We start from the raw sequence: 14,075 nt of genomic DNA, 5'->3' as shown, positions 1-14,075 counted from the left end.
AGTGGCTCAGGCCTGTAATCCCAGCATTTTGAGATGCTGAGGCAGGTGGATCACTTGAGGTCAGGAGTTCAAGACCAGCCTGGCCAATATGACAAAACCCTGTCTCTACTAAAAATACAAAAAAATTAGTTCGGCATGGTGGCTGGCACTAGTAATCCTAGCTACTCGGGAGGCTGAGCAGGAGAATCTCTTGAACCTGGGAGGTAGAAGTTGCAGTGAGCCAAGATTGCGCCACTGCACTCCAGTCTGGGTGACAGAGCGAGATCCTGTCTCAAAAACATAAAAAAATTTTCAAAGCTGGGTGTGGTGGCTCATGGCTCATGCCTTTAGTTGGAGGCTGAGGTGGGAGGATTGCTTGAGCCCAGGAGTTCAGGACCACCCTGGGCAACATAATGAGAACCTGTCTCTACAAAAAAATATAAAAATTAGACAGGCAGCCAGGTGCAGTGGCTCACTCCTGTAATCCCAGCTCTTTGGGAGGCTGAGCTGGATGGACCATGAGATCAAGAGATTGAGACCAGCCTTGCCAACATGGTGAAACCCCGTCTCTACTAAAAATACAAAAATTAGATGGGCATGGTGGTGCATGCCTATAGTCCCAGCTACTCAGGAGGCTGAGGCAGGAGAACTCCTTGAACCCAGAAGGGGAGATTGCAGTGAGCTGAGATTCATACCACTGCACTCCAGCCTGGCAACAGAGCAAGACTCCGTCTCTAAAAAAAAAAAAAAATTTAGACGGGTCTGTTGGTGCGTACCTGTGGTTTAGCCATGTAGGAGGCTGAGGCGGGTGGACTGCTTGAGCCAGGGAGTTTGGGCCTGCAGTGAGCCATGATTGCACCACTGTACTCCAGCTGTGGCAACAGAGCAAGACCCACTCTCTCAAAAGAAAAAAAAAAAAAAAGAATTTCAAGACAGAGCAGAACCGTAAACCAAGCATGGGGCCCTCCTAGATTCAGGCCCTGTGTGACTGTCCAGGCCGCAGGCCCATGAAGCCAGCCCTAGCCTGACATGACTCCACTGAGGGAAGATGTGGTAGAGGTCACGATCTATCTCCTTTATACAGATGGTGAAATGAAGTGCACGGAAGAGCAGTCACTGGCCTCGGGTTGCACAGCCAGTGACAAAGCAGAACTGAGAACAGACGGCAGTTCTTGGAGCATGCTTACTGTCTCAGGTGGGCCCTGGGGCCCAGGGACTTTGAGCCTCAGTTTCTTCCTCTGTAATCTGGGAGCATTGACCTGACTATAAAAATGACAAATATAGTTGAATATTAAAAAGTCAGGAAACAATAGATGCTGGAGAGGCTTTGGAGAAATAGGAACGCTTTTACATTGTTGGTAGCAGTGTAAATTAGTTCAACCATTGTGGAAGACAGTGTGGCGATTCCTCAAGGATCTAGAACCAGAAATACCATTTGACCCAGCAATCCCATTACTGGATATATACCCAAAGGATTGTAAATCATTCTTCTATAAAGACACATGCACACATATGTTTGTTGTGGCACTATTTACAGTAGCAAAGACTTGGAACCAACCCAAATGCCCATCAATGGTAAACTGGATAAAGAAAATGTGAGGCCGGGCGTGGTGGCTCACACCTGTAATCCCAGCACTTTGGGAGGCCGAGGCGGGTGGATCACGAGGTCAAGAGATCGAGACCATCCTGGTCAACACGGTGAAACCCCGTCTCTACTAAAAATACAAAAAATTAGCTGGGCATGGTGGCACGTGCCTGTAATCCCAGCTACTCAGGAGGCTGAGGCAGGAGAATTGCCTGAACCCAGGAGGCAGAGGTTGCGGTGAGCCGAGATTGTGCCATTGCACTCCAGCCTGGGTAACAAGAGCAAAACTCCGTCTCAAAAAAAAAAAAAAAAGAAAATGTGACACATGTACACCATGGAATACTATGCAGCCATCAAAAAAATGAGATTGTGTCCTTTGCAGGGACATGGATGAAGCTAGAAGCCATTATTCTCAGCAAACTAACATAGGAACAGAAAACCAAACATCACGTGTTCTCACTTATAAGTGGGAGTTGAACAATGAGAACACATGGACACAGAGAAGGGAACAGCACACACTGGGGCCTGTCACAGGGTTGGGAGCAAGGGGAGGGAGAGCATTAAGACAAACACCTGCTGGGCGCGGTGGCTCACGTCTGTAATCCTAGCACTTTGGGAGGCTGAGGTGGGTGGATCACCTGAGGTCAGGAGTTCAAGACCAGCCTGACCATCATGGTGAAACCCCATCTTTAAAAAAATAAAGACAAATACCTAACGCACAAAGGGCTTAAAACCTAGATAACGGGCTGATTGGTGCAGCAAACCACCATGGCACATATATACCTGTGTCACAGACCTGCACATTCTGCACATGTATCCTGGAACTTAAAGTAAAAAAATAAAATAAAAATTGGTTAGCAAAAAATAAAATGACAATTAGAACAGCTAGCTGTGAATCCCTGGACAGTCCCTATCTTTGACCCCTTCCCTTGAAGTCAGGAATACGTTCTCCTTTGCTTCTTGGAAGGGTCTGAGCCCTGTAGACAGGAGTGATAATTGGCTATTGTGGCAGTAGAAGAAATTAAAGCCCTTCAGAAGTGGAGGAAGGCTCTCTTTTAATGTCTCTTTGAAAGAATGTGGGGACTTGGTTGGAAAGTTCCCCTGGGTTCCTTGGTATTTCGGTGCTTTGATATCTAGAGGAATAAAAGAGCAATTAATTGCTACAAATGGCCTGTTCCCGTAGGGTTAGTCTGATGGTGGAGGGGGTGGTAGTGGTGGGTGACAGCTTTTCTATTCTGGGGCCATTGCTGGTTAAAGGGACACACAGAACAGAGAGTCACGGGTTTACAGCAATGTCTGACTTTAGGGGAGGCTTTTGAAATCCCGCTTTCTCTGGAAAACAGGTCTTCCTCAGCCCCTTGGGTCATAGAGCAGCTTTCTTTTCAGAATTCGTTGAAGACAGTGGGTTCTGAGCTGTCACTGGTCCCACACCACCGTCAGAACCAGTTTCTCAAAGTGTTGTCTGCCATCCTTTCCCCCCACAGGGATGACAGCTGAGAGCACTTTGGTAGTAGAAGACTGGGTAGTAAAAGTGGGTATAAAAGCACCCACTTTTTACATACATGTGGTTATCTACCACATAATATATAACCACAGGCCTGTGCCCTCACCATTCATTTGGATGGTTGGCATATGCCTTGGAGATTCGAGGCACTGAGTCTTGCACCCCAGCAGAGCAGGTGGCACAGCTGGAGCGGGTGGGCGAGGCTCCCACCGCCCCTCGAAACTTCCTGCTTCTCCTGTGTCTCCACCCCCTCAGCAGTCCACGCTCCTGTTCCATTAACCTGTGCAGGTGACCTGAACGATGAGCTTGTATGTGGGAGGCAGAAGAAAAGAAGGCAGTGTTCTTGGATTCCTGCCAGAGGTGAACTGGGGGCATGTAGACATAGACATGTGGCCAGGCTGTAGGTCTGCGAACAAGCTGCCACTGTGCTTTTCATGTGTTTCTGGCATGTGTCTGTGTTAATTGATGTTTATGTGCACAACTGCAGGTGTTCACCAAGCACACAGATACATATACGTGCCCTGAGCACAGGGGCTGCGGGGTGCTGAGCTACCTGTGTCTTGCTTGTTGTTTTAGATTTGGTAGGTGGGGCGTCCTCTCATGCAGGTGTGGGACTTGGCCATCAGCTGTCCTGGAGTGTTGCATTCTGGTCCACAGTGTCTCTGAACACAGCGTCTCAATTAGACTTGGTGACTAAGCTAAGGGAGCAGGGTATGTGGTGTCGAGCGGACTGACCTGCTTTAGCCGGAAGTGCCAGGCCAGCCGAGCTGCTGTCAGCACCTTATTTATCCCAGAGGTGCAGGTGCGGGTTTCCTGGGCTTGCCAGACATACAGGTATTTCTGGACCGAGGCAGAGCCCAGCTCCTCGAGCTTCCCACCAGCAGTTGTGCATCCTCAGCGTGGGGTGTGTGCTCCAGGCCCAGCCCTGGCAGCTGCGTGGGCCCTCCCGACTCCTCCCATGACCCGTGTTCTGTGTCTCCACAGGGCGGCACCTTCCTACTTCTCCCCGGCCACAGTCCTCCCCTCACAGTTGAGTACCTGTTTGCCTGAAGTTAATTTCCAGAAGCAGGTAAGGCCCCCAGGGGAAGGACTGTATAATGTGGCCATACAGTAGTGTCGGGTGGGGGGTGAGGAGTGGTCTTGGATGCCAGGCTTCAGGGCTGATCATGAAGTTAGCTCAGCTGTTACCTTTCACCATGACCCCTTGTGATGCTCTTTCCTCCAGATGTGTTGGTTCTTCTGGGGAATGTTTTGGTGCTGCTGGTTTCTTTCAGGCTAAGACATGTACAGACTCGATAATATTTCATAGAAGCTCTAGGAACCACCAATTCTGTGGCATTGTATTTTTTTTGCGATTTAAACATCATGAAAATGTAAATTTTATGTTTTTAAATGTATCAGAATCTATCGCAATGTGTTTTAAAATGGACAAAGCAAAAGACGAGTGCAGGGGCTGGAGGCAGCTCATGTGTCTGAAGGGCCTGCCTTGCCTGGCCTCACTTGAGCTTACTTGATATCTTCCTGGCAGGTGCAAGACCACCCTGGGTATAAGTGGATATTCTAACAGAGATAAATATGGATATTCAACAGCATTAGCTTCCAGCTTAAAAATAAAAATGAGTGCAGGTGGCTGTGTTTGTATTCAGGGCCACTCGTGCGTGTCAAAGCGAGGCCAGCTTTCAAAACTCTTTATCAGAATGGGTTGCATTTCCCAGACAGCGACCCATACAGAGAGCCACAGCCATCCAGCCTCCAACTGCCGTGTGTAATTTTCAGCAGTCTTGTTCTCCAGGTCCCTCTTGCACTGCCTCCTAATTCTTCTAAAGTGAGATCAACTGCTTAAAAGCTGGAAACTACGTGGTGGTCAAAATTAGGTCCCTGCAAAGGCTGGGCAGGAGTGTGGCATCTGAGGGTACTTCTTACAGATGCCCTTGGGTAGCTCCCTGAGAATGTGGTATGGCCTGTGAAGCCAAGGCCAGTTCTCCCGTTGTGTGGACCTTTCACAGTGGTCGGGTGCCACTTCCTCACTATCCTTTCCTGGCCAGCCAGGCTTTCTTCAACGGAGAGGTGGCTCTGAACCAACAGGAGAGAGAGAGAGAGAGAGAGAGAGAGAGAGAGAAACAGGATTGTGTCTTTGGGTCTAATTTGAAAGTATGTACCTTGGTGTCTCTTCATTGAATTTGCCCCAATCAGATGTAATTTTCTGGGATGGCACTCACTTTTTGCAGAATGTGTGGTTGCCTACTGCAAAAAATATAACCACAGACCTGTTCCCCTCAGGATTCATTTAAATAGTTAATAGTTGTCTGCTGTTTCTTTTCTGTTTTGTTGTTTTTGAGACAAGAGTCTCACTCTGTTGCTCAGGCTAGAGTGCACGGTGTAATCTTGCCTCACAGCAACTGCAACCTCCTCAATTCAAGTGATTCTGCTGCCTCAGGCTCCCGAGTAGCTGGGATTACAGGCACCTGCCACCATACCCGGCTAATTTTTTGTATTTATAGTAGAGACGGGGTTTCAGCATGTCGGCCAGGCTGGTCTCAAACTCCTAACCTCAGATGATCTACCTGCCTCAGCCTCCCAAAGTGCTGGGATTACAGATATGAGCCACTGTGCCCGGCCTGTTTCTTTTCATTTTCCTTTTTTTTGGCTCGCCTCTGACTTGGGCAGCTAACAGAAAATTTCTTAGGATTTTGAGTGGAAGTGCTGCCCCATTTTAGACACTGGAATGTTTATGGGGCTAGCCAAGAGACCATAATTGAGAACTATCATTATTTTTGGTTCTCACGTTCAAGGACTAGATGAATAATTAGTGTGTCTAATTTAGTTGCAGTTTTAGTTTATGTAATTTAAACATATTTTAATGGAGCCCAGTTTTTCATCCCTACAGGGGAAAATAAGATTTCTCAAGTGAAGTGAATCTGATGCTTGTCAGAATTATGATAAAAATTTAATAGCACATTTGCTTGTATAGGCAACAAAGACATACTTTAATATACTTGTAGCACACCATGACTGAAATGTCTGTATTGTTTGGGTTGATTATGATTTATTCTCTCCAATTACGAGTTTGCTCCTCATTAACACCCTTGCTGCAGATTAGGAGAGAATTATGTAAGCCAGCCATGGTGTTTCTGTTTGGGTTGAAATGGGAAGGGCAGGAATGTGTGCTCCTGACCGCATTTCTGCTCCAGATCTAGCCCTGAGTGTGACCTCTTGTTAGGCAGCAGGACCAAGTCAGCTCGTACTAGGTCTGGAAGAATTCTCGATGACCAGACTTTTAGAAACGACAAGTCAGGGGTCTTCCCTGAAGCGAGAACTGTCTCTTCCAGGGAAGTGAGTTGAAGCAGGAGCAGCCTGGCTCCAAAGACCCATGCAGGTGCCAGTGACACTGCAGGCCCACAGCTGGGCAGCCCAAGCCCCAGGAATCCCAGTGTTAAGCATTTCCAGGACAGCAAGGGCTGCACTAGCCAGGAAGACAGGGCAGCACCTATCAGTGCGAGCTGTTCATAGAAGGCTTGTTGGACAGGGCAGCATTCTGTGAAGCTGGGCCCATGGAGGCGGTCTGTGATGGAAGTGGTCTGTGATGCAGAACCGACGCTCCTCTGGGAAGCACCTACTGTGTACCCAGACCACTGGGTCCTGAGGGAATGTGGCAGCAAAAACCAGACATCCATCGATCCTTGCCAGGGCAGAGCTGGCTCTCTGAATGAATAAATAGATCTTGCCTGGGACCCAGGGCTGCAGTGTGGTTCGTGATAGTAGGATTGAAATAGGGAGAGCCAGAGCAGGAGTGATCTGCTTCCCAGGTTGGCTAAGGTCTGGTCGGCTTGAACTGGGTGGTCTGGAGTCCTGGGAGAGCCGGCTGGGGGTGGGAAGGAAGCAAAGCTGGTGCTTTTGTGTGTGGTGACACCTAGTGGCCAGTTCCTTGTATTTCATCCTGTCTCTCCCAGAGAGAGCAAATGAAAACTAGCCAGATAGAATTGGAAGATTTTTACTCCTGGAAGCCATAACTCCCAGCTCAAAGAGTTTACGGAGCATTTCAGATGTTTGTTGGAGAACGCAATAGCCCAAGGCACACTACAAAGTGAGAGTCCTTTGGAAAAGCTAAATTTGGTTGTGGGAGACTGGGTTAGGTACTTTGGTCTCTTAACACAATGACCTTTGGCCCTAGATGGATCTGGATATTGCCGACTGGGAGAAGCTTAGACACCACTGGCTGTCTCCCTATTCCATTTAGCCAATCAGGCAGTATTTATTAAGTGCCTGCCAAGTGCTAGGCTCCCAGAGGAACAGCAGAGGGGGCCCTGGCCTTGCAGTAGGCAGGGGGGAGAGACAGTAAGCAAGTGCTCCACCAGGCACTTCCAGAGAATCAGGACAGGTGGGCATGGTGGCTCATGCCTGTTAATTCCAATATTTTGAGAGGCTGAGGCAGGAGGATTGCTTGAGGATGGGAGTTCGAGACCAACCTGGCTGTGCAACATAGCAAGACCTCTACAAAAAATTTTTAAAGTGGCAGAGTGATGTGGCATGCTTCTGTGGTCCCAGCTACTTAGGAGGCTGAGGCAGGAGGATTGCTTGAGCCCAGGAGTTCAAGGCTGCAATGAGTTCTGATCACACCACTGTACTCCTGGGTACCAGAGCAACTGTCAAGGAAGGCTTCCCTAGGAGGATGTCTTGACGCCAAGACAGAGAATGGAAAGAACCCAGTTCCAGGCTGAGGGGACACCCAGTACAAAGGCAGCCAGTAGGGAAGAGCTTCTCAGCATGTTCCAGAATGGACGAGGGCCAGGAATGCAGAGCAAGGGGGAGAGGTAGGAGAGGCAGGCTACAGAGGGAGGCAGGGCTGACGGCGGAGGCCTCGTAGGGTCCTGGCAAGGATTGCGAAATGCATTCTCAGGTAGGTTTAAGCAGTGATGTCATCTGTTTTGGGGAGGCTGAGGTGGGAGGATCACTTGATCCCAGGAGTTTGAGACCAGTCTGGGCAACATAGTAAGTCTCTAAAAAAAATTTTAAAACATTAGCCAAGTGTGGTGATGTATACCTGTGGTCCTAGCTACTCAGGAGGCTGAGTTGGGAGGATCACTGAAGCCCAGCAGGTTGAGGCTGCAGTGAGCCAAGATTGCGCCACTGTACTCCAGCCTGGATGACAGAGGGAGACCCTGTCTCAAAAAAAAAAAAAAGCATAAGATTATTCTGGCTATTGTATAGAGAAAAGGACAAGAAAGGAAGTAGGGGGATCATGAGGAGGTCACATGGTAACTTAGATCCAGGTGGCCATCGGGGAAGAGGTGGAGACTGCATCATCATCCAGACCCAGGGATGCAAGGTTCACCCCACAAGGCTGTGTGGAGTCCAGCCCCAGACTGGCAGTACTGCACGTCTAGTGAAGCAGAAGGAAGTGAGAATAGGTCAGTGTAAGGAGTGATGCCCTAGGACAGAGCTTCCCTGCTCAGCTGTGCAGGAAGTTATGGCCTTCCCTGTGCTGGGGTGCACCCTGGTTCTGGGGGGTGCCTGGGGGTCCCTCTCATCAGAGACCATTCCTGAGGCAGGTTACTCCTCTTTCACAGCTCCCAGTTGTCTCTTAGGCCTTTTTCTGAGCCCAGGAGGCAGAGGAAGGGGAGCAGGCATCAGAGTTAGAAAGCCTGGGCTGTAAGGGGTTAGCAGAAGTTGCTGGAAGGAGACCTGTGCCGCATCAAGCATGCAGCTGCTTATCGGTTTACTGTGCGTACTTTTAGGTCAAGGGCCCCATTAGCTTATGGGGAATTAGCAGTTGACAGTTACCTACAGGAAGGTTGCTGCCCAGGCTCTGGCACATTGCTGAGGCTGCCCTCTGTACAGAGTCACCCTGCCTGGGAAAGCCTGCTGGTCCAGGGCTTGCTGGTCCGGGAGGGACGGATGATGTGAGGAGTGTTCTTGGCCCACCAGCTTGGTTCTGTGGTTCTCCGAGCGCAGTTCCTTGGCACCAGGGCTGATAGGGCTCCACCCCAGCAGCTGCTGCGTTATTTCTGACTCATCTAGGAGTTACCAGTGTGTAACCCAAGCCCCTCTATACCCAGCTTCCTCTCCTCCTGCTCCTCCTGGAGGGAGGAGGCTCTGGACTTCTCTCCTGGGGACTTTCTGTAGGATCAGGTCCCTGCTGCATGTGGACACGGCTGCTGGCCTTCCCAGCAGCCTACAGGAGCCACCCTCTGCCAGGTGGGGTGGGTTTGTGAAGGTTGAGGTAGCACACCCTGCAGCCCTGGGCCGGCGTCTTTCCATTCAGCCCAGCCCAGGAGCCATAGCCCTGGCCTCTTAAACTTGTCGTGGGCTTTTGCTGAGGGAGTTGTCTCAGTGTTTGGGGGCTGGGCATTGATCTCATGGTTTCTTGAGCCAAAGGCCCCAACCAGCTGCCTCTGATCCCATCACTTTTTTTTGCCCCACGTGGAGGTTGCTTTTTCTGAAAACCTGGGACATTTGGAGCTTCATGCACCACGTGTCCTGTGGCTTGTAGCAGGAGCCTTGCTCTGGGGTGGCTGACAGGTAGAAACAACCAGCAGTCTGGGTCATCTCAGTCTCCCTGGACCCAACAGCTCCATTCACAGAGGCAGCAGGCAGGCTGGTTCCTGCAGCGCCTGCTGGAGAACAGAGCTGCTCAGCCCAGCTGGCTGGGACTGGCGTGGGTGAGGGAGGAACCCAGCACCTCGCCACCTGCCCCATGCTCCCAGAAGGGAGACTGCGGGTGGAAAGGGGCTCCTGGGAGGAGTGAGGGTCACTAGCAGTGTCAGTGTCCCAGTATGTCACATCCTGATCTCTTCCCCTTCCGTGCTGCTACTTGTTCTTCAGGAGTCCCCAGAGCCGGGCAGGGGGATGAACCGCGAGGGAGCTCCCGGGAAGAGTCCGGAGGAGATGTACATTCAGCAGAAGGTCCGAGTGCTGCTCATGCTGCGGAAGATGGGATCAAACGTGAGTGCCTGTGAGGTGTCGGGCAACAGCCCCCAGGGAGGGGGTCCCAGGGAGGGGCCCTGCTGGGCTGTTGGAGGGCGGAGCCACGGACTGAGCAGGGGCCCCTGGGCCTGTGGCTTGGCACTAGGGCCGCTTCTGTCCCCCAGGCACAGACCCCAGCACATCGAGTTCTGGGGGCCCTGCTGGGTAGCCTGCCCACCCCTGTGCCAGGTTGGGACCAGGTGTGTGAGGGTCTCAAGGCCCTGATCTTCCTTTTCTCCCCCTCTCAACCCTGAAAGTCTTCTCTCCCAGCGGGCGTCTGAGAGACAGCTTGGCAGGACAGGTGCTGAGGAGGCAGCAGGCATGCGGGTGCAGGGGTATTTCTCAAAAAGAGAAGAGGGACATGGATCACCCCTCAGTCTCCCGGCCAGGGCCTGTGTCTTCCACTGGCCCTGTACTAGATCAGACCCTAGTCTCAGATTCAGTCTGAGTGGCAAGGCCTGTGGACCCCTGGACCAAGTTTAAGAAGGATGGGAGGGTGGTGTCCTGGCTCTGAAAGCAAAGGGGTCAAATCTCAGGAACAGAGGCCTGAGAAGCAAAGGAGGAGGCACCACCCAGGGACCAAGCAGGCCTAGGCAGTGCCTCTGGGGTGCAGGTGCTTTTTAGGGAACAGGCGCATGCTGCCTGCCCCTCACCAGGGCTCTCTCACCCTGCAGCTGACAGCCAGCGAGGAGGAGTTCCTGCGAACCTATGCGGGGGTGGTCAACAGCCAGCTCAGCCAGCTGCCTCCGCACTCCATCGACCAGGGTAAGTTGGTGGCAGAGGGGCTGGGGCAGTGGCACAAGTCCCGGGGCACCAACTTATGGTTCCTTTAGAAAGCCCTCCAGCCCTCTCTGATGGGTGATCCGTGAGACCCAGGGCCCACTAGGAGGGGCTGCAGCTCCCTCCACCTGCAGAGCTGAGCCAGGGAGCCTCCGGAGCCTCCCACCTACCCATTTCCTTCCCTAAGTGAGAGCCAAGGACTCTACAAGGCAAAAGGCAGGATCCCTTTCTTAGGCCTGGGGGAGGCAGGAAATGGAGGTGTCTGGGGGCCCTCGTAACTGCAGAGACTGATTATTGCATTTCTTTAACCTTTGACCTGACCTCTACCCACCCAGCACCCTGTCCAGGAGAGAGAAGCTTCCCTTGTGTGCTAGGACAATTCCATCACTGTTGTTCTGGGCACAGACCACATTGTGGCTGGTACGGTCCTGGCTGTGGCCAGAAGGAATGCCCCAAACACCTGATGTCTCCATGCGCCTGAGGGAGTTGTATCTTTTTTGAGTGACCTCAACCAATCAGCACGGTAACAGGCAGATTTGAGTGTTTGTTGTGTAGCAGGCACTGCTTAGCGCTTGATATATATCACTTCAAGCTATTGTAGGTAGCTACTATTTGTATTAATACTTCTACTTAACAAGCAAGGAAACTGGGATTTGGAAGCAGTAAGTTACTTGGTCATGCAGCCAGGTGGTTACTGGGGAGTCCTGGCATGCACACCTGAGGCTGAGGAACTCTTTGCTGTCTGCCATCTTGCCCATAACCCATATGGCTACTGGACAGCTCCACGTCCCTTTGCCGCGTAGCAAGGTTCTCCTCTAGAAGGCTTATCATGACACTGAGACCCAGTGTTCTGACCAGCATCTCCATAGAGTCCTTTCCTTTTATTCTGTTTTTATTTTTATTTATTTTTTTTTTTTTTTTTTGAGACGGAGTTTCACTCTTGTTACCCAGGCTGGAGTGCAATGGCGCGATCTCGGCTCACCGCAACCTCCGCCTCCTGGGTTCAGGCAATTCTCCTGCCTCAGCCTCCTGAGTAGCTGGGATTACAGGCACGCGCCACCATGCCCAGCTAATTTTTTGTATTTATTTTTAGTAGAGACGGGGTTTCACCGTGTTGACCAGGATGGTCTCGATCTCTTGACCTCGTGATCCACCCGCCTCGGCCTCCCAAAGTGCTGGGATTACAGGCTTGAGCCACCGCGCCCAGCCTGTTTTTATTTTTTTAATTTAAAAATTTTTCTTTTTTTGCTTACCGATTCACCTACTACACTTAATATTCTGTTTATGCTTTGTTGGAATGATTGGCCACGAAATATTGTAACCTGTCCAGATGCAAGTAGGCTCCCAGAAGCAGAGTGCTGATGGCTGCATTTGCTGTGTTTGAGGCTGGCATGTGGGACCTGACCTAGATCACCAGCCAGCCCTTGTTCTCTGGATGTCTCAGGGCTTTGCCCTGGCACAGGGTCCCGTTCCCAAGTGCTGATGCTGGGTGTGACCTGGCTAGTGCACCCAACTCAGCAGAAACCTTCCAGGATGTGGCAGTGGCTCAGGCAGCTCCCTGGGACAGCAGCTCACCATGCACAGCCTGCCTGGGTGTGGCTGCCCACGTGTGCCTCCTGGATCATGCAGCAGCCTGTTTTGAGTGGCGTCAGCTCCCGCCCTGTCCTGGGATCTCTTGGGTGAGGTCTCTTCTCTTCCAAGGCTAATCTGGGTTTCTAGCCTGGCACCCTTTACCCTGGCTTCTGACTCATGTCATCCTGAAACCTTCAGGCTGTTGAGTCCCTGGGGACTCCCCTTTCTTCCCACTTAGTCTTGATCACTGAGTTAACCTGAATTTGAGCTGAGATGGTAAGAAAGCCTCCAGTTGAAGACTCTTGGGAAAAAATCAAAATAAGAGACATCAAAATGTAGGACCGTATGTCAGTATAAAAAGCAGCAACAGTCCAGGTGTGGTGGCTCATGCCTATAATTCCAGCACTTTAGGAGGCCGAGACAGGTGGATCATCTGAGGTCAGGAGTTTGAGACCAGCCTGGCCAACATGATGAAACCCTGTCTCCACTAAAAATACAAAAATTAGCCAGGCATGGTGGTATGCACCTGTAATCCCAGCTACTCGGGAGGCTGAGGCAGGAGAATCACTTGAACCTGGGAGGTGGAAGCTGTAGTGAGCTGAGATTGCACCTCTGCACTCCAGCCTGGGCAACGTAGCAAGACTCCACCTCAGAAAAAACAAAACAGAAAACAAAAACCAGCAACAACACATATACACACAAGTTGTATACATGCATAGAAAAAAAAGCCGGTGGCTGGGTGCAGTGGCTCACGCCTGTAATCCCAGCACTTTGAGAAGCCATGGCAAGAGGATCACTTGAGCCCAGGAGCTCCAGACCTGGGCAACATAGGGAGACCCTGTCTTTACAAAAAATACTAAAATTAGCTGGCCGTGGTGGCATGTATCTGTAATCCTAGCTACTAGGGAGGCTGAGGTGGGAGGATCGCTTGAGTCCAGGAGGTCAAGGCTGTAGTGAGCCATGATCGCACCATTGCACCCCAGCCTAGGCAACAGAGGGAGACCCTGTATCGTAAATTTTAAAAAAGAAAAAAAAGACAAAGAAGTTGGTGGAATATATACCAGGCTGTCAAAAAATTTTGTTAGGGCGTGCTGGGCACGGTGGCTCACCCCTGTAATCCCAGCACTTTGGGAGGCCGAGGTGGGCAGATCACCTGAGGCCAGGAGTTCGAGACCAGTCTGGCCAACATGGTGAAACCCCATCTCTACTAAAAATACAAAAATCAGCCTGGCGTGGTGGTGGGTGCCTATAGTTCCCGCTACTTGAGAGACTAAGACAGTAGAATTGTTTGAACCCGGGAGGTAGAGGTTTCAGTGAGCCAAGATCATGCCACTGTACTCTAGCTTGGGAGACAGAGCGAGATTCTATCTCCAAAAAAAAAAATTTGTTAGGGGGTAGGACTATATATGGAACTTTCACTTTCCAAGTCACACATTCTTGTAAAACTAATATTTTAACATTGTACATTCATTTCTTTGTCATAGGGAAAGTTAAAAATATATATTTTTGGGCCGGGCGTGGTGGCTCACGCCTGTAATCCCAGCACTTTGGGAGGCTGAGGCGGGTGGATCACGAGGTCAGGAGATCGAGACCATCCTGGTCAACATGGTGAAACCCCGTCTCTACTAAAAATACAAAACATTAGCTGGGCATGGTGGCGCATGCCTGTAATCCCAGCGACTCAGGAGGCTG

At 50.8% G+C, this 14,075-nt stretch overlaps 1 protein-coding gene across 3 annotated transcripts in view; it reads left to right on the top strand.

The window, feature by feature from the left end:
• Nucleotides 1-14,075, top strand: part of CTNNBIP1 (catenin beta interacting protein 1) — a 63,024-nt gene that overhangs the window by 28,802 nt on the left and 20,147 nt on the right. The window contains exons 2-4 of one of the 3 annotated variants that reach the window (XM_017503721.2): nt 4,053-4,137; nt 9,891-10,010; nt 10,706-10,796. In XM_017503721.2, the coding sequence (XP_017359210.1) occupies nt 9,915-10,010; nt 10,706-10,796 (187 nt within the window). In that variant the 5' untranslated portion in view covers nt 4,053-4,137; nt 9,891-9,914. Of the gene's footprint in view, nt 1-4,052; nt 4,138-9,125; nt 9,264-9,890; nt 10,011-10,705; nt 10,797-14,075 lie in introns of those variants that run through there. The other 2 variants (XM_037729575.1, XM_017503730.2) reach the window with 2 other exon arrangements.

The sequence above is a fragment of the Cebus imitator genome, unplaced genomic scaffold, assembly GCF_001604975.1.
Source record: "Cebus imitator isolate Cc_AM_T3 unplaced genomic scaffold, Cebus_imitator-1.0 Scaffold15, whole genome shotgun sequence".
In the NCBI taxonomy this organism is placed as follows: domain Eukaryota; kingdom Metazoa; phylum Chordata; class Mammalia; order Primates; family Cebidae; genus Cebus; species Cebus imitator.
The sequence above is the reverse complement of the archived record's forward strand: the minus strand, read 5'-3'. Positions and strand labels throughout refer to the sequence as shown.